We start from the raw sequence: 19,289 nt of genomic DNA, 5'->3' as shown, positions 1-19,289 counted from the left end.
ATTCAAAAAACCGCCTGCGGCTTAGAATCGAGTGCAAAGCAAGCGGAAGTTCTGAAAAATGTTGATAGGTGCCGCCACAACTAACTTCTGCTGTCGAATGTATGTAGCGCTACACAGGCATCCTTTGTAGTTTGTAGGCACAAAGATAAATACTGGCGCCAAAACCTCTGTGTCAGTAAATAAAATTAAAAAAAAAATTGGAAGACGAGCATTTTTCTCCGCCCGAGTTTCGACCACTGCATTTTCATACATTATCCAACGAAGTAAATACAAATTCCGTATTGTTCATCTTCGAATTTCAATGTACTACGAAAATCCGACTGGTAATACTGGGATTTTTGTCAATATGGCCAACTCTACGTTCTGAATTTTTTCCTACCTGTGAGAAGAGATGGTTGCTAATAGGAACCTGATGAAATTTGTATCACATGCAGTATTCTCTTCACCACATGAATAATATGAATATAAACATTTTGCCATGTATTCTTTCGTGTTTGCTTCTATCTCATTTAAATCCTGTCTGCCAAATAAACTACGAAACTAGAGTGAGACAACAGCAAACGCGGAAGAATATACGTATCGTGTCATGTTTATATTCGTATTACTCTTATGCCTAATAGTGATACAGTCAGAAATGAAGCACGGCAACTGACTAGATTTTTAAATCTAAGATGACTAATTTCTGTGCAGAATTTGATGTACTAAAGAACCGACCGCAAAGATTTTCAAACGGAGAAAAATTTTCGCCAAACTCTCGTTCAGAACATGTTATATCATACGCAGTCTATTATTTGGTTCTTGTTGATCATTATCAAAGAAAGCAGCAGTGTAAGTAACAACAAATAGCAGTCTCTTGCCATTGTTTCGCTAATGTGACGATTCCTCTCTTTTTTTTAATTGTAGGCGGCGGTAGCGCGCACAAAAGCAAGCCATGCCGCGAGCAGCGACAGGCCGTAAACACGCACTATCAGAATGCGACAAACACTGCATGACACAGTATAGTAATGCATTTTCAGCTTAGAGTGACTGACGTAAACACCTATAACATTGAAAACGGCACTTATTAGATCAAAGCAAAATAAGCAATCGATTCAAACCAGACGAAGCACGTGAAAAAGGAAGGGTATCCGTATAAATACAGACGGAGCGCCTGACGCATAGCAATGGCTACCTGGTAAAGCTTAACTGCTAAGCTTTTGACTCGAACCAAAATACTGTAGCTGTATCACTGGGGCTGTATCTTCATTCATTCGACCTAAATTGTGTCTCATATTATAATGGACCAACTTTGTTGGTCTGAGATCTATCTATTAATCAGTTATATAAAATTACATTCTGGCCAATGTTTGATTTGTAATAATAATCAGAATGCTGTTTCACATTGACACTGGACATTGTATGAAAACTCAATACACATTTTACATTTCAATTGATTGAACTGACACATCACAAAAGAAAACATTGAGAAGAGCTTTGGAAAAATGAGACAAAAAGCATCTGATGACTCTTAGGTGGGACACCTGGTAGTATACTTCAATTAAATTAATTATGTGATTGATAATTCAGCAATTAATGTGACAGGTCCAGGTATCAGCCAACTGCAGCTTTTCCTAGGATTTATGAGTTACCTGTTTTGTAGGCAAGTGCAGAGATTTGCTAGGCAAGGCAAGTACTCAAGTTTAGACAGGGGAGAGCCAAAGATGAAGTGATTTCTATCAACTGCATGACCATGTAGAATGCTATGTACTAGCCAGCTATGCTTCCCCCTTCCAGTGATGTCTATCATTACAAAGTTATTTTATCTCAGCAGTGTAGAAGTAGTGAAACTAATGCAGATTCCAGTCTTTTCTCTTTCTTTCCTGTTTAGTGTTTACTTAGCTCACCTTCTGTGTTTTAGAAGTACGTAGTTACTGAAACAATTATGTATGGGTTCTTTTCTGTGCAGTACTTGATGCAGGCTTTTATATTATTTTTGAACAGTTTTGTCATTCTGTCCATTACCTACAGATTAACTGCAGACATGTTCCCAGTCAGGATCTATGAACAGTTCCATTTACTGATAAATTTCATACTCAAAAGTTAATAACAGGTTCTTACAACAGTCGCTGGTTTACAATCACTTCTTTTTTGTTTTGTGGACTCCTCTACTTTGACTACTTCCACTGCTTTCTATCTGTCTTTTAATAATCTACACTAATTTTCTGCTCTCTACCAATTCTTTGTCTGATGATCTCTTTTCGAGCAGCTCTTCACATCTGTTTCATTTTTGTACTGTATATATTTTTCTGCAAAATCAACCTTCTCTTCCTTTAGTTTTAATTCATTTCATACAAATAAGGAACTTAAAATACAATATAACAATCAAACTATGAAAGAAGTTGATACGGTCAAATTCCTGGGATGAAATGTACACAAGAACTTAAGCTGGAATACACATATTGACTTCCTATCAAATAAACTAAGCAGTTTTACATTTGTAATGCAAATACTAGCAAATTCCACTGACTTGAGTATATGTAAAATTGCTTATCATAGTTATTTTGAATCTGCCATTAGATACAGGATAATTTTCTGTGGAAGTTCAAGTAGTGCATTTCAAATAGTGAAACTGCAAAAGAAAACTATCTGCTACATGTATACTACACAGGGTTGGGTCAGGTTGATTTATGGGAGGAGACCAAACCGTGAAATCACTGGTCTCATCGGATCCAGGAAGGAAGTCGGCCACACCCTTTCAAAGGAACCATCCTGGCATTTGCCTGAAGTGATTTAGGGAAATCACGGAAAACCTAAATCAGGATGGCTGGACGCTGGACTGAACCATCGTCCAGTGTGCTAATCACTGCGTCACTTTGCTTGGTATACTACACAGTAAACAAGTCTTGTCACCCATTACTTCAGAAACTACATATCCTAACCGTTCCCTCCATGTACATTTATGAAATTATAATCTTCCTACATAGCAAACAAAAATTATTTGAGGAGAATAATTTTAACCAAACATACAACACAAGAAATAAAAATAATTTTATGCTAACCACACACTGGTTGAAATTAAAAGTACTGACTCCGCAGTATATGGGAATGACAATATACAACAAGTTAACGGACAAAAATATATTTAATATGAAGCCAGAAATTTTAAAAACAAGATTCTGTGAGAGAAATGCTACAATTCAACAGAAGAATTCATAGAGGATGAAATGGTAATTTGAGCAAGGGGTAATTAAGTGTTAGTTTTATTGCATGTGTGTATAACAATACTGTATCATTATTGTGATGCTGTTTGTTAACATTATCAGCTCTTTGTTTATGGTGAAATTTTACCACTGTTTGATGTGTCTCCTGTACTTGAACCAAATTATTTAGATTATATATGTTATGAGACAAATAAACCACAATTCACAATACAGGTCATCAACATTAATATTAGAAATTAATCATTGACTAAATGTTTAGTTTCTCATTTGCACTTTGTATATCATCATTGTCAATTATGGAAAAAATAAGAGTTCTTCATATTTACACACAGATTTTACATTTTGTATCCTTCTTTTATTTCTATTTATTTTCTGTCAGAAAATTACAATTTTCTACTAAGACACAGCTGAAGGCATATGATTATGAGTGTACCTGTTTGCTTAAGATACTTGGAAACACTGTTTGATAAGGAGTTTCGAAAGATGAAGCAATTCTGTGAGTTTAGGGGGACAAATCTAGCAAGCTTTGATACTTTCTCTTGTTCTAACTCTTTTGTTCTTTTTAATTATTATCATTATCAAACTGTTATCATAAATTTAAGCCGAGATTGGTTTAGTACAAAAAATTTGTGCTAGCAAGACACTTTGAATCCTTTCATGCGAACCAGGCAATTATTATTTGGTGTATTTTATGAAGACACTGCTAACATAACTCAGCTTAATTAGAATTATATAAGGTATTGATAAATCAACGAAGATCACAGTTCACTAACAACAAAAATGGTATTAATATTACACATAATTAAAAACAATGTTGTTGTGGGTTGGCAGGAGAGCCAACACCGGGTATGAGAGGAGGCCGAAAGGCACGCGTTTTAGCTCACGCAGGCTGGCGTGAGGTCTGGAACAGGACAAGGAAATTAGACTTTAGCAAAAAACGGACGTAGCTGGTGGAATACTTAACTTTAATCCATTAATGATGAGCGTCGCTCTTGATGGTACATGATTACAGTATCAATAGTAACTGGTAATGGCGCCTTGCTAGGTCGTAGTAAATGACGTAGCTGAAGGCTATGCTAACTATCGTCTCAGCAAATGAGAGCGTATGCTCGGTCTGAAATCACTGATAGTGGCGACAAGCGGGTCCAAAATATACTAATGGACTGTGGCCGATTTAAAGGCTACCACCTAGCAAGTGTGGTGTCTGGTGGTGACACCACAAATCTCATTGGACAGAACACATTTATCTTGATCTGAAAATGACTTTTAACAAAATTATCTGAAGACTTGTCCTGATATTTCCTGCAGTGATGTAAGTGAACAAAAAAATGCCAAGTCATTTAAACAGATTTCTAGCCCAGAAGAAATTATTTCCAATTCAGTAAAGGTATTGTGACTCATCCGTGGGAACTGTTTCACTACACTGAAGAACAGTGATTGCAATTTCCAAAATGACAAATGGTAAAAACTCCACAGGAATGGAATGAGCTGCTTAACATTCCTCTTCCTTCTTTTGCCCTGCAAAGTAACATGATGAATGCTACACATGCTAAACAAAAATGGCATGGTATACAGAAATATAGCATTACTTGGCCTACATATGCCATGCTGAGGGTTAATCGCTTTAAGATTGTAACTGTATCACACTGTGGTGAGCCAAACATTATGACAATCTGAAATGATCCATAACAAATATAAAGATTAAAAACTAAATCTACAAAATTAAACATGATTTGCTAGAGCTGTCACAGTAATGTTATCACTTGCTAATGACATGACCCTACATCTTCAGTTTTTTTATTATCAATCACAAAGTTGAACGTAACATTTTTTTATTGATAAAATCAATTTTTCATTAGATGTTACTCACGAAAAAGGTACCATATGTCTCATGAACAAGGTACCATATGTAGAAAACATTAATTTCAATACAAAAGAATTTCTGTTACTCACTCTATCTTTGTAGGGCTGAGGTAAATGATTTACTTCATTTGAGTCGGGTAAAACAATCATGAATCCAAGCACATCACCTTCTCCATAAGCAGGACTGTAGTGTTTACCACGACACTCATGAAATCGTGTACCCTTCCTGTCAAGATTTGCAAAAACTTAAATAAGGCATTGCTAATACACCAAAAATGTTTCAATTTATCGTTTTAATTGTAATACACACATTACATATTATACACACCAATGAGAAGGACTGTACTGGGGTCTATGTTAAAAACATTGAAATAAATGTAGTTGAAATAATTAAAAACTATATATAGTAATAATTGAGAATCACTTTTAACAAAAGTCATGAACTCCCTCTCCTACTTCCACTGTTACACCCAGTTCACTTATGCAGAGTCTTTTGAACTTCAAAACTGATGGTGCTATTGTTGAATAAACATGGATGGTAACAAAAGTAAACAAAAGACTGAGATATACATCAGACATAATTGACTGGCTGAATGCTTTACAGAGAAACATTATGAACCACCAAAATTGAACACCTAAATCTCCCGCTTAGCTATTTGGATAGAAGATCTGACAAATCTCACTTAAATAATGACAACAGTTGAAATAGAGCATAAATGCCACCTTCCCTAAGAATGAAAGACATACAGGTAAAATCTGAAATGCAATGCCCGAAGAGGAGTGCCCCTTGGACAGGCTGTTGCTTCTTGTCATTCATTTCCTCCCAGTCACCTTCCATTTAACACATCTAACATGACACACCTACGTCAACAGCAATACAATTCAATGCAAGTAAAGAGCACATTGTGCTAGGGTGTGTCTTATATACGTTGTACACTTCTTTTACATGTTGCAGTTACTGGGTGACTCCTCACAAGAACAAGTACACCTAATCTGCCTCTGCAGGCGGAGAAGATCTGTATTTTACAGAGTACTTTCTCTGCTGCATATGTTTCCACAGAGTGTGCAAGAAACTGAGAATAAAAGACAGATCCTGTGAAGTCTTATGAAAATTTCTAATTAAGTAGGCATACAGAAAATGTGAAATGTGTTTTATTCATCTCATAATGTGTACAATTTCAGAACATATGTCTAATGTACAGGAGACATGTCAATTAATTTGAAAATTTGTCACACTTGCAATAATACTTTGTGGAGAATTTACTTATTTAAAATTTGTCAAACTTATAATATTTACATTTACTATCATAAATTTTTATTCCATTTTAGGAATCCAGCTCAAAGTATCACTTCATCCTTCATGAAATCTTCCACTGAGTAGTAGCATCGTTCGACTAGAAAATCATGTAACTATTCATTATGTCACACCCTTTTATTGTGTTGTGAATTTTCGTGGTTATATACTGAGCAGCCTGAGCACACAGTTTTAAGTGATGTGGGGTGAGCATAAAGATGTCTTTTGTTGTATGAGGGTTCAAAATGATTTTTTTTAATAGATCACCTCTGCTGCATAGGAAAAGAACCACCTCAAAGATGTATAAAGAGGGTACAATTAATATTTTTAGGTCTTTAAATAATGATTGACATGATACTCTCAGGTGTGCAGAGCACATGTTGCGAATGATTCTTTTATGCAACTTTAAAATCCGTGTAACGTTTCCCGAGTTTCTCCAAAAAATTATGCCATATTGAATAACAGATTCAAAGTAGCTATAGTTATCTATTTTCCTGGTGACCATATCAGTGGCACAGGCTAAAATTTCCATTGCAAATGCAAGGCTGTTTAATTTATTTGCTAGATATTCTATATGAGATTTCCTACTCAAAGTTCTATCTAAGTTTATACCCAGGAACCTGATACCCAGGAACCTGACTGAGTCAAGTTCTTCCATTTTTTGATTGTTGTGAGTGATACAGATTTCTTCAGTTTTTAACTGTTTGGTTTTAAAACTCATCATGTGGGTTTTTGAAATGTTTAGCCTTAAGCCATTTAGACTGAACTGTGTTTCCAAGCTACTTAACATATTTGTGACTCTCTGTGGTATATTGTCAAAATTTTCATTTTCAATTAGGGCAAAAGTATCACCTGCAAACAAAATTAAATGAGTATTTATATCAAGAGGCCAGTCATGCATAGAACAGTGATACAGTTTCATACTCTGAGAAGTAATCTGTTCCATTTGAAGTTATTACTGCCCTTTGTTTCCTCTCCAAGAGATATGATTCAAACAATTTCAAAGCCATATCCCTTGTTCCATACCTGTTGAGTTTGAAAAGCATCAGAGCATGATTTACAGAGTCGAATGCTTTTGTAAGAACACAGAATATTCCTGCGACCTTAACTTTCCTAGCTAGTGATGAAGTAATATCCCATCTACAGCAAACAGTGTTGAAATCAGAAATGTAATGGCAAAAACCACAGCAGAATAAGTACTGTAGGATTTAGATGAGACTGTATGAATAAAAATCACTGGTGAAAGACAACAGAAAAGAGAAAATATCAGTAACATAGAATATTAAAATATGGAAGCAAATTAAATAACAATTCTGCATAAGTGGAAAGCTGCCATATGACAGAGGGAAAAAAATAAATGTGTCTAGTAATATGGAGCAATGACAGGAATTGATTATATGTTTCTGAGGTCTACAAACATTTTTAGCTTTTTATCCTCTTCACTATTGTCAAATCTTATTCTGTCCATGCCTGACTGTTATTTAAAAAGCTGTGATTGTTTGTGTAGTAATATATTTCATAATCTTGTTGGAAGCCATTAAAATACATAAGAGGTGTTCTAAATGAGGCAAATACTAGTTTTATATTGTTTTCAACTTTTATTAAAAATTTAAAAAAATGAAAAAGATGAAAACATATTTTTGGATAATCTCTGGAGAACTTTGGGGGGCTATCAATTCTATTAAACCACGATCTACAAACATTAATCAGTTTCTGAAATGAACTCCTTTCAGCTGTATACGAACCTTTACAGGAACACAACCAAATTCATGATTTCATATCACATCTTCAGTTGTACAGATGTCAGTAAAACATTTAAGCACTGAAGGAGAGGGACTCAAACTTCTCAAAATTAAATACTGCTACCTGCAATAAGCAGGATGTCATAGCTCAAACTGACCAGCTGAAAAACTAGCATGTTTAATGCACATTTACTTACAACAAAAATAGCACAATAAGAAAACAAGAGAAAACAGCTAGCAGCTTTCAAAGTTGAAAACCAATGGTTAAGAAAAGTCACTTCATATAAGGAAGTGGTGGTCAGCAACCCTCCATCTGCCTTGCCGTACTGGGCTATACTGATAGTCAGTGTCCTCACGCATGTCACGGAGGGCATTAGTATCACCATGCATGAAACAATGAAAGTTACAAGTATTTTGGCACAAATCAAAATATCATGGGAATGATTGAGGCCCTCATTGCACAGCATAATTATATAAACTATAAAATATTTCAGTGTAAAAATCATTAAAAGCAAATCGACAAGAAACACGAGCATACAACAACAAGGCCAGGATCACTAACCAAGCAGTCCAATAACTATGACATTATGTCCTTGAAAAGCAATCAGAGTTCAACTGTATATTGTAATGTGTTAACACCATGTGATTGTTAAAGGTGTGTTACGGGCATTCTGCATAATTTCAGTCCCTTCCAGAATGTTTACGGTCCGGCCCTTTACTTCTCTGTGTAGGACTTTTAAATTATTAGCCTGTTATGGGATAGCCAGAATCATGTAAGTGGCTACTTAAAGTAGACGTTGAATTCCTCAGATCTGGTGTTCCGCTGCCCCGCATATCTAGCCGGGAAATTTTTGCAACTAATGCAATATAAACCAGTAGGATTGTACTTTTCACAGGCTACCTTTCTGCATTTACATGTTTTTGACCAAGATTCCTTGGGATAAGAAACGCTGACTTTATCTTTTTGTCCTTAATTTTTTTGCCTACTTTTTTTGAAATTGTGCCAAAGTATGGTATCTTATGGTAACTCGGGCACTCATCCCCTTTGTCCACCCTCTGTAGTGTGATTTCATTACCATTTGACCTCTATATATTCCTAGTGATTTCTTTTTTACACAGTACCATTGTTAATATTCATTGTATCATTGGAGTCTTATCCATTACATGTGCAATGTGTAGAATATACTGAAATTCTTGATCATGTGCCTCCTTCAACAAGGCTACACTGTGAAGGCGATACGACATTGACCTAAAGTTGCCATCTTGTACGCAAGGGGGTGATCAGAATGGTAGTGTATAGCAGTATCTGTCTTTGCAACCTTTCTAAAAATGTCATACTCAATCCCTGTATCCTGTACAGAAATTTTTAAATCTGAGTAAGGTAGCCATACTCCCTCATCGTGTTCTATGGTAAACTGCACCTTTTCATGTATGGCATTAATTTATTAATAAAATCATAGCATTCCACGTGAGAACCATTGTACAGTAGAAACAGGTCATCAACAGATCTGCACCATAGTACAATTTTACTACCATAGGTGGGAACCAGAGTACCAATATCACTTTTAGGCATAGCCAAAAATATATTAGAAACACAATATTACAATGGGAAGCCCACAGCCAGGCCATGCTTCTGAATGTTGGTATGATACTTGTAGCTGAGTACAGTACTGAGGAGCTTGAGGATGTCATCAATCTCATCTGCAGGACATCCACTATAATTCATCAAGTTATGAACAATCATGTCCTGCGTAGTGTTGACTGGAATGCTGGGGTACATTTTTTTATTATTTTTTTTTTAACAATGCTATATGTGTGCCCTGTTGAATATTCAGAGTTGACTGCTTATTAATTAACTGTTTTCTGTTGTTGTTGTTGTTGTGGTCTTCAGTCCAGAGACTGGTTTGATGCAGCTCTCCATGCTACTCTGTTCTGTGCAAGCTTCTTCATCTCCAAGTAATACTGCAACCTACATCCTTCTGAATCTGCTTAGAGTATTCATCTCTTGGTCTCCCTCTACTATTTTTATCCTCCATGCTGCTCTCCAACACTAAATTGGTGATCCCTTGATGCCTCAGAAAGTATCCTACCAACTGATCCCTTCTTCTAGTCAAATTGTGCCACAAATTTCTCTTCTCCCCTATTCTATTCAGTACTTACTCATTCATTTCATGCTCTAGCCATCTAATCTTCAGCATTCTTCTGTAGCACCACAATTCAAAAGCTTCCACTCTCTTCTTGTCTAAATTATTTATCATCCAGGTTTCACTTCCATTCACGGCTACGCTTCACACGAATACTTTCAGAAAAAGACTTCCTGATACTTAAATCTATACTCGATGTTAACAAATTTCTCTTCTTCAGAAACACTTTCCTTGCCACAGCGAGCCTACATTTTATATCCTCTCTACTTCAACCATCGTCAGTTAGTTTGCTCCCCAAAATAGCAAAACTCATCTACTACTTTCAGTGTCTCATTTCCTAATCTAATTCCCTCAGCATCACATGATTTAATTTGACTACATTCCAGTATCCTCATTTTGCTTTTTTTGATGTTCATCTTATATCCTCCTTTCAAGACACTGTCCATTCCATTCAACTGCTCTTCCAGGTCCTTTTTTGTCTCTCACAGAATTACAATGTCATCGGCAAACCTCACAACCCTGTCTCACTCCCTTCCCAACAACTGCTTCCCTTTCATGTCCCTCGACTCTTTATAACTGTCATCTGGTGTCTGTACAAATTGTAAATAGCCTTTTGCTCCCTGTATTTTACCCCTACCACCTTCAGAATTTGAAAGAGAGTACTCCTGTCAACACTGTCAAAAGCTTTCTTTAAGTTTACAAATGCTAGAAACGTAGGTTTGCCTTTCCTTAATCTATCTTCTAAGATAAGTCGTAGGGTCAGTATTGCCTCATGTGTTCCGACTTTTCTATGGAATCCAAACTGATCTTCCCCAAGGTTGGCTTCTAACAGTTTTTCCATTTGTCTGTAAAGAATTTGTGTTAGTATTTTGCAGTTGTGACTTATTATACTGATAGTTCAGTAATTTTCACACCTGTTAACACCTGCTTTCTTTGTGATTGGAATTATTATATTCTTCTAGAAGTCTGAGGGTATTCTGCTCGTCTCATACATCTTGCTCACCAGATGGTAGAGTTTTGTCAGGGCTGGCTCTCCCATGGCTATCAGTAGTTCTAATGGAATGTTGTCTACTTCTGGGGCCTTGTCACAGACTGCACCGGATGAGATTTGACAACCTGGTTTTCAAATCTTGTCTGGTGCAGTCCCCAACAATCAGTTTTCCCCTCTCATCCCATCTGGTAAGTCTCCCCTGACCTGCGGTTCTTGCTGACTTTTTCAAAATCTACCCCTTTTCCTAAACTTCTCCAGTCCTTTTCCTTCACCCCTCATCCTTCCCCTTCAACCCTTCTGCCAGAAGAAGTTGCAACCAAATCAGTGCATATACCCATATCAAAGTGGGTAGCAACATCATACTGATAGGTGGTCTCAGGTCTTCGTAAATTTGACTCAGTATCATAAGCACTGAAATGTCATCACACAATGTAAGCTTCTATTTAATAAGTTGGAAGTCCTTAAATCACATCTACTTCCTCACAAGATAGCAACTTGTTAAAAAGGAACAGCAGTATCCATTCAGTGAGCACAAGTTGGAGGAATAATCATCATGCTGTAAACGCATCTTTAACTATTATTGAAGAAAATATGCAGAACCTTGCAACATTCATTTCCATTAGGCTCTCATAAGAGTTAAAAGCTGTCAGAGGTACACCAAAATATTTCAAACTCAAGTTGAAGTTTCTGCTGCAGTGTTTCAAGAATTTCCACACAAATTCTAGAATCACTCAGCCTTCCACCATCTTGAACACATGATATTTTAGATATGAGTGGGAGAAAGGAACCCTATCTACTGTGCATTACCTGTCTGTGTGTGCAGGTTTGAAGTTTGTCGTATGGAGACGGTAGACAAGGCGGTCGAACAGCACCAACAAGTACCTGTCGGTTGGTCCATGGAAGTCGTAATGAAAGCACACAGCAGCAGCAAGGAACTTCTGTGTTATTCTGTAGTGTTTTGTAACTGTGACTATTGTTAGTGACTAAAGAACATTTGAGTGAAAAAAGATTTTTAGTAACTTTTAACTTGAACTTGCTACAGGCAAGACATGTGTATGATTCCTGTATAATAGAGTCATGGTTATAAAGCCAACTCTGTTGTAAATCTAACTTAATTGTTTCTAATGTGAGACGACACGGTTGACTCACTAGAAGTCAATTGTTAATGTGAGAAGTGTGAATTTTGTTCTTTGAGGAAGTTCAAGTATACCAATAGTTGTTGAAAAGTATTCTTTGCGTACCTCATTATTTCAGAAAGAGAGAGAGAGTCTTAAAGGCTCCTGTGACTAGCATCATTCTTCAGAGAAGAAGTTTGTAGAGATTCCAGAAGCCGGCTATCCAGAGAAAAAGATCGGCTGCGCATTCCCAAGTAAGTCAACTCGTGTAAGAGAAGTGGGGAGTTTGCACATACACTTCACACACTCTTAGTAATCACAAACATTAGGCTGCTTGCAAGCACCTTCCGTTCCCTGAATGAGCACTTATGTCAACTTAATTATGTGATGAGAATATAATTCACTGAAATAAATGGATCATCAGACAGTATGGTTTATTTATGACAGTTTTAGGCTTGCTTGAGTGTGTTATTACTATTGCATGTCTGTAAAATACCTTAAATACAGGAAAAGAGAAATAAGGCAATGACGAAGGAGAATAATAAAACAAACTAAACATGTAAATGAACTGTCATAAAATTATGAATAAATAGGCACCAGGTAGAAATATGATGAAATTTTCTCTCTCTCTCTCTCTCTCTCTCTCTCTCTCTCTCAATGAACTGTCATAAAACTATGTATAAAAAGGTATCAGGTAAAAATAGAATATGGTATCAGAGATCAGTACAAAGTACTCACTACTTGTAAACATTAAAACAAAAACAGCTTGTAAAGTATTACCATAGTAACTCTCCAATGCATAAGAGGCACAATAAAAGACATCTTAGCAGAAAATCTAAATTTTATGGTTTACATTCTATGAGAACTTTGCAACAAAATTAGCAGAAAATCTTTCTGGGACAGTTCAAAATTAACTACATACCTTGACCGCCAGGAATATCCAAATTTATCATAACCTAAAGGTGCTTGCAGATTTCCATACTCCTGTCCCCACCCCAGACGTGTTGCTGAGCCATCAGGCATTTCCTCCACAGTGGCTTCCCAGTACCATGTGCCACGACTCACCGCTTCAATCACAGAAAATGAAAGGAATATCTTACCAAATATAATCAAAAAGAAATGTAATTAATGTGTAAATTGTCTCAACAACTCACAGTGAGTGGCACGAACCATGGAGTATCCCTTCTCACCAGTGACAGAAAGTCTGTCTTCAGAAATATGCAACTGTGGAGCACGATCATGAAGTGCAAGTAAGACTGTACTTGGACACAGCCTGCGGTACAACCAGCCAGGTATTGGTCTACCTGCCCAGTCAGGGCTCTCATCAAATTCCTGTTATAACAAAGAGATCCACATTTCTCGTACTTATGTATACTATAGATTTAAGTTGATATTCATAAAAGATAAGGGGAGAGTGTTGCATCATAATTTCAGTGATAACAGATGGAGTACCAGTAGTGATTTTAGTCTGTTGACAAGTCTTACATAGCCATTCAGTTACAGCACCACAAGTCCATGATAACTTGCGATAGGCACATTTTAACATATTTATATGTGAAACAATTAAAACAAACAAATTGTTTTGGAGTCGAAAAAGTTGTGAGAAAGAGTGATACAAGATATTCATTAGGAATTAGAAACTATTTATGTGGAAAACAATAATCATAATACTAAATTTGTGTTTCAGAAACATTCATTTGTCTTGTTAGTAAAAAATCTATTCAGCAAACAGTTGCAGGAGAAAACACGTATCAGAGTTAAGAAAATGTGTAAGCTTTTGGAGCCAGTGGCTCCTTTTTCTATCAGAAGGTGTGAAGAGGAAGGAAGAGGGATGAAGGAAAAGGATTGGCAAGATTTGGGAAATGGGGAGGATTACGGAAAAATCACCCAGAATCTTAGGTCATGAGAGACTTATGGGACCAGATGAGAAGGAAAGATTGATTGTTGGGGACTGCAGTAGATGAGGTCTGAGGCTCTTAGAGCTTATAGCTGAGAGCTAAAAATCTCATCTGGTGCAGTCCTCAATGATCAGTCTTTCCCTCTCATACTGCCCAGTAAGTCTCCCCTGAACCAGAATCTTGGGGAACTTTTCTGTAATAACTCTCCCCATCCTAAACCTTGTTAGTCTTTTTCCTTCACCTGTCTTCCTTCCCCTTCAACACTTCTGCCAGAAGGTGTCACTGGCTCTAAAAGCTTGCACATTTCCTTAACTTTTGTGTGTTTCTTCCTGCCATGGCTTGGTGAGTAGATTTTTTGTCTATTCAATTATATTACTTTTTCTTGTTAGTTTTATTATACCTAGCTCAAACTCTCAGCTAGTTGCTAAACTATGCAAAATAAACCACAAATACAAATCACACAGACAAAAATGACAAATTATTATTCTAATATTTCCTGGTGTGCACAGGTTTACAGTTTCATTCTGCACTACTCTGATATGATACATAGTTAAATAAATTTGGTACACACTCTGCCTCCAACAAAATTTCAGTACTGAAGAATAAGTATAACATAACTTACACATAATAACAATAACTACCTACTAGTATCAATTGCAGACTTATTTCATAACATCCTTGAGAAGCTGCATGCTAATAATATCATCGGAATAAGGATCCACAAACATCTATGATCAAATAACTATGTACAACATATATATTGTAAATTAAGTGCTAGTTCAGAAACCTCTTGCACACTTTTGATTAGAAAACTGCAAATTATGTCACTGACTTGTTTGTATATTCACAGATTCATATTATTCATGAAAATAAATAGTTTAGAAGCAAGTGGTCAACTTCCAGTCACTAAAGGAAACTTGAGAACTCCATGTACTAAATTGTCACAGAGTTGAAGTTAAAAAATAGAACATTCTAAAATTTGAAGTATCTTTCTAAAATTATCTGCTGCAAAATGCTTTTGCAGTACAGAGCTACACTGTAGCTTGCAACATAAACATAAAATTTATATTTTGGTACATTATGCTTAAGCAAATTGGGGCACTGTAGAACATAATGAAAATTTGATACTGTATAATAGATGTGGACATATTTTTTTAAAAATGAACTGACAGTTTAATCTTTCTGTATGGAAAGTGTGATTAATATTACCATATGTAGACATAGTTTACACTCTGCTGTCAGTTTATTAATACAGAATGATGTGAATATTTTTCAAAATTATGTCCTATAGAAGCATTATTTCACTTCATTCACTCATTCATTATGTTTCATAGCTCCCATCAGGAAGGAGAACCTCTGGGAAGTGGAATGAGTCAACAAACTCAAATCAAACTCTTGATGCTCATACAGCAACTTATTTCCTCCAAGTGCGCCCTCTATTTTTCTCATAGTCATGCTTCTACAGTTTTGCATTTATCTTTGAGCCATTCCAGCTTTGTCATTTTGCACTTTCTGTCAATCTCATTTTTTAAATGTTTATTTTCACTCCTGCCTACTTTAGTTGCTGCATTTATACATGTTGTCCTTTCATCAACTAAATTTAATATCTCATATGTTAGTCAAGGATTTGTTCTAGACTATGTCTTTTTGCTTAATTATTCATCAGCTGCATCCATTATTTAATCTGCCAGAGTTATGTACGCACCTTCTATTTATTTCTTGCACGTACTCAGTCAATCAATGCCTAATGTTGCATTTGACTTGTTCTATATAACACTTAATCTTCAGTGTATCAAATGATTTATGAACAAATTAAGTAAAATACAATGTCATAAATAAACAATAATAATATAGACTTTCTACTACTTCCTATTTAGAGATATTAAACAGAATTCTAGGAAAGAATTGAAATAAGAACATAGGTTTTATTATAAAGAAACAGACCAAGGAGAAAATTCAAGTGTCGCTTTTAGCATAAATAAGAAAAATGAAAACAATATTACAAACACTCTGAACCATTTCTTATGACAGATAAAAGGTCCATATCATCTTATGTCAGAAGAGTCACGATAATAAAGGTTAGGAGACAGAGAGAAAAAAAAAAAACCAGACGTTTACTAGTAAATTACTGTTTCTTTATGAAGAGAACAGGGAGTGTCTCAAAGAACCCATGAAGCCACTAATCTGGCAAAGATGGAACTCACAGAAGGCTAATGATAGATGGAAAGACTTTCTTACTGCAAAAAAATTTGGAGGAACAGTGATTTGTTCATGGGGTAAAGAGTAGTTTCTACAAAAACCAACAGGACACAGATTGAGCATCAATTCAGAAAAAAACAACACAAGGAATGTCTCCAGAATCTTCACACATAACCTCAGTAAATATATCTCTTCAAGTATGTACTTCAGAGCTCCCAAACAAAAACTGGCTTACAACAATGAGGGCAGTATCTGATTCTTTCAATATATTTTAAGTCTCTTGTTAATTGTCAAGTCCCACAGTCAAAATTTGCTTTTGAAGAGCCCATGCAGTTCAATACCGATTCACTTCTACCCACAAAAGAGCTTACAGGCAGATCACTCAGTTGCTAAGGAGCAACACAGCACCAGGTGAAGATAAGCTACTGGACATCATCCAAGAGATTTCAGAAACAGAATAACTGCCCTGATACAACCACTTCATAAGAATGGCACCAAATCTGCCTGCTGTGCCATTTCATTCACCTTGACAACATACAAAAGGTGACACTTTCACCAAAGTGAAATTTGAAGAAAAGATTCTAGGTCAGGAAGAGTGTTAGGCAAGGAGACAAGCTCTCATCTTTACAACTGCATGCTGAAGAAAATTATTTGTGAGTAGACCAAAGAGCCATATAATAAACAGGTCAAAATGGAAACACAATGAGCTGCACAAGTTTAGATCTGAGAACTCACTTATTAGCTTTTCCAGATCATCTTGCACTCTTTCCTCATTCCCTAGCATAATGATTATAAATATCAATGAACTTGAAACCCTGGCAGCCAAGTTGGGTCTCCAGATCTACTTTGAAGGAAAATGTAATTTATAATTAACACAAAGATGGCATCCAGAAAGCTAAATGCAGATTACAAACATCTGGCCACCTAGGAGACTGGATAGAAAACAATACAACTGAGAAAGAAGTCCTCATGTTTACGGCCAACAAGATGAAAGTGGAAAGTCAGCTGGCTAGAGGTGCCACAGCAAACAGTGTCATTTAACATCAAGCTCAAACACCAATGTCCAGGCTTCTGACCAGAGGCACTGTACACAAAAAAGTGCCTCATGATGAATAGGAAAGGTTTGAATGAGAAGTTAGATGCCAAAGAAAGAATTATCTTAAGGAAGATCTTGGGCCTAATAAGAGAGAATGGTGAGTTTAGAAGGAGGCATAGCAACAAATTCTACTCACATGTGTAAAAGGTGATTGACACCATATGAAACAGGATGATCGCTTTCTACAGACACACAAGACAACTGCTTGGTTCACTGAGGTTGAGCTGGATCTTCAAGTAGCAGTGATGACAAATGAAGACATATAGAGTTGTGATCTGTTCAAGAAGAGGCTTCATACACACCAGCATTTCCAAGCAAATCCAAAGGTTAAAACTGAAGAAAACCTGCACTGAAGAAAGAAAGAAGGCCCACAGTAAGGTACTGGGTGCTAGTTAAAGTTGAAACAAAGGCAATATTGAAATAATGAGGCCTGCAGCAGGCAAAAACTAAAGAAAAAATACTACAAAAACTTAAGGAATCTCAGACAGAATAGCAAGACCTACAAGTAAACAAAAGATATTTAATGGATATTATTCATTGTGTTCACATTCTAGTGAGGAAGCACAACCCTTGTGAAGAGTTACAAAAGCTTGGAAATGACAGCAAATTCTATATCAAGATGAAAATTTCCCATTGCCATTGCCTAACACCTCTGAGTAATTATAATCCTTATATAAATCCACACCAACACCACCAGCTCTTAACTATAAACATCAGTTATGAATCTTCTCTTGTGAAATAGCAATGTGACATACTCACCTGCCTAAATGGAGCATGTGGATCAGGCTCTGCAAGGAAATAACGATACCCATCCTTATTGAATGGATGTTCCAAAGGATAGCCATGGGCTGACAATTTTGGTGCAGTTGCTTCAGTTACTCGACCCCTCTGTCTACCACCACCTCCCTGATCAGAAGCTATCTTCCTTTTTGTACTTCGACCTTTTACGGTACTTGATGGTTGTACTACACATGTGACAAAAGACAGAAATGATAAATAATATCACTCATGCAGAGAGCGTACAACTTGTCAAAGGATTATGAGAGCTATGCATAGATACACTGATAAGCATATTTTATTAGTAGCTGCGAACAAATTTATGGAAAAAATAACAGATGCCGTATGATCCATTTACAAATATTACAACAAATTTTTAATTCTTTAAACAGGTACACACATTCTTAGAATCAGTTACGAGTAAAACTACAGTGAATAATGAAACTGCTCATCCAGGATCACTTTAAGTTTCAATTTAGATTCCTTAGACAACATCACTGATACACTCCACAAACCTTTTTTAAAGGCATTATTTAAATTCAATTTTTTAATGTCCAGTACATTTGATGGATGCTGTATTCAGTTTCATTCCTAAACATTTATGTAATCACCATCGTTGCCACCATCAGCCATTTAACATCCACTGCTGGATATAGGCTTCTTCCAGACTCCTCCATATTGTTACCATCTTCAGCTTTTCACATACAATTCTGTCCTGCTTGTTTCTTTATGTTGTGAATCCATCTTCCATTAGGCAGGCTTTTCTTATCATGGAAAGTCCTAGACAGGATCTTCTCCATCCATGTCCCATCTATTCGTCTCCCTATACAGGGTGTAACAGAATGACATTTTGAAAATTTGGGAGATTGTAGAGAATGATATTTTGAACGTTTTAATAAAAGGAACCTACCATAATCTGGAAAACATTTATTGATAGTAGGGAACCTATGGCTTCATTACTGTAAAGTAA

At 36.2% G+C, this 19,289-nt stretch overlaps 1 protein-coding gene across 1 annotated transcript in view; it reads right to left on the bottom strand.

The window, feature by feature from the left end:
- LOC126168251 (set1/Ash2 histone methyltransferase complex subunit ASH2-like) overlaps window positions 1–19,289 on the bottom strand; it is a 91,975-nt gene that overhangs the window by 23,838 nt on the left and 48,848 nt on the right. The window contains exons 6-9 of the mRNA XM_049920541.1: window positions 18,302–18,507; window positions 13,504–13,681; window positions 13,272–13,416; window positions 5,154–5,289 (exon numbers count right to left, since the gene is read on the bottom strand). Coding sequence (XP_049776498.1) covers window positions 5,154–5,289; window positions 13,272–13,416; window positions 13,504–13,681; window positions 18,302–18,507 — 665 coding nt within the window. The remainder of the gene's footprint in view (window positions 1–5,153; window positions 5,290–13,271; window positions 13,417–13,503; window positions 13,682–18,301; window positions 18,508–19,289) is intronic.

This window comes from Schistocerca cancellata, chromosome 1 (assembly GCF_023864275.1).
Source record: "Schistocerca cancellata isolate TAMUIC-IGC-003103 chromosome 1, iqSchCanc2.1, whole genome shotgun sequence".
NCBI classification, from domain to species: Eukaryota; Metazoa; Arthropoda; class Insecta; order Orthoptera; family Acrididae; genus Schistocerca; species Schistocerca cancellata.
Note: the sequence above shows the minus strand (reverse complement) of the source record. Positions and strands in the feature narration are given on the sequence as shown.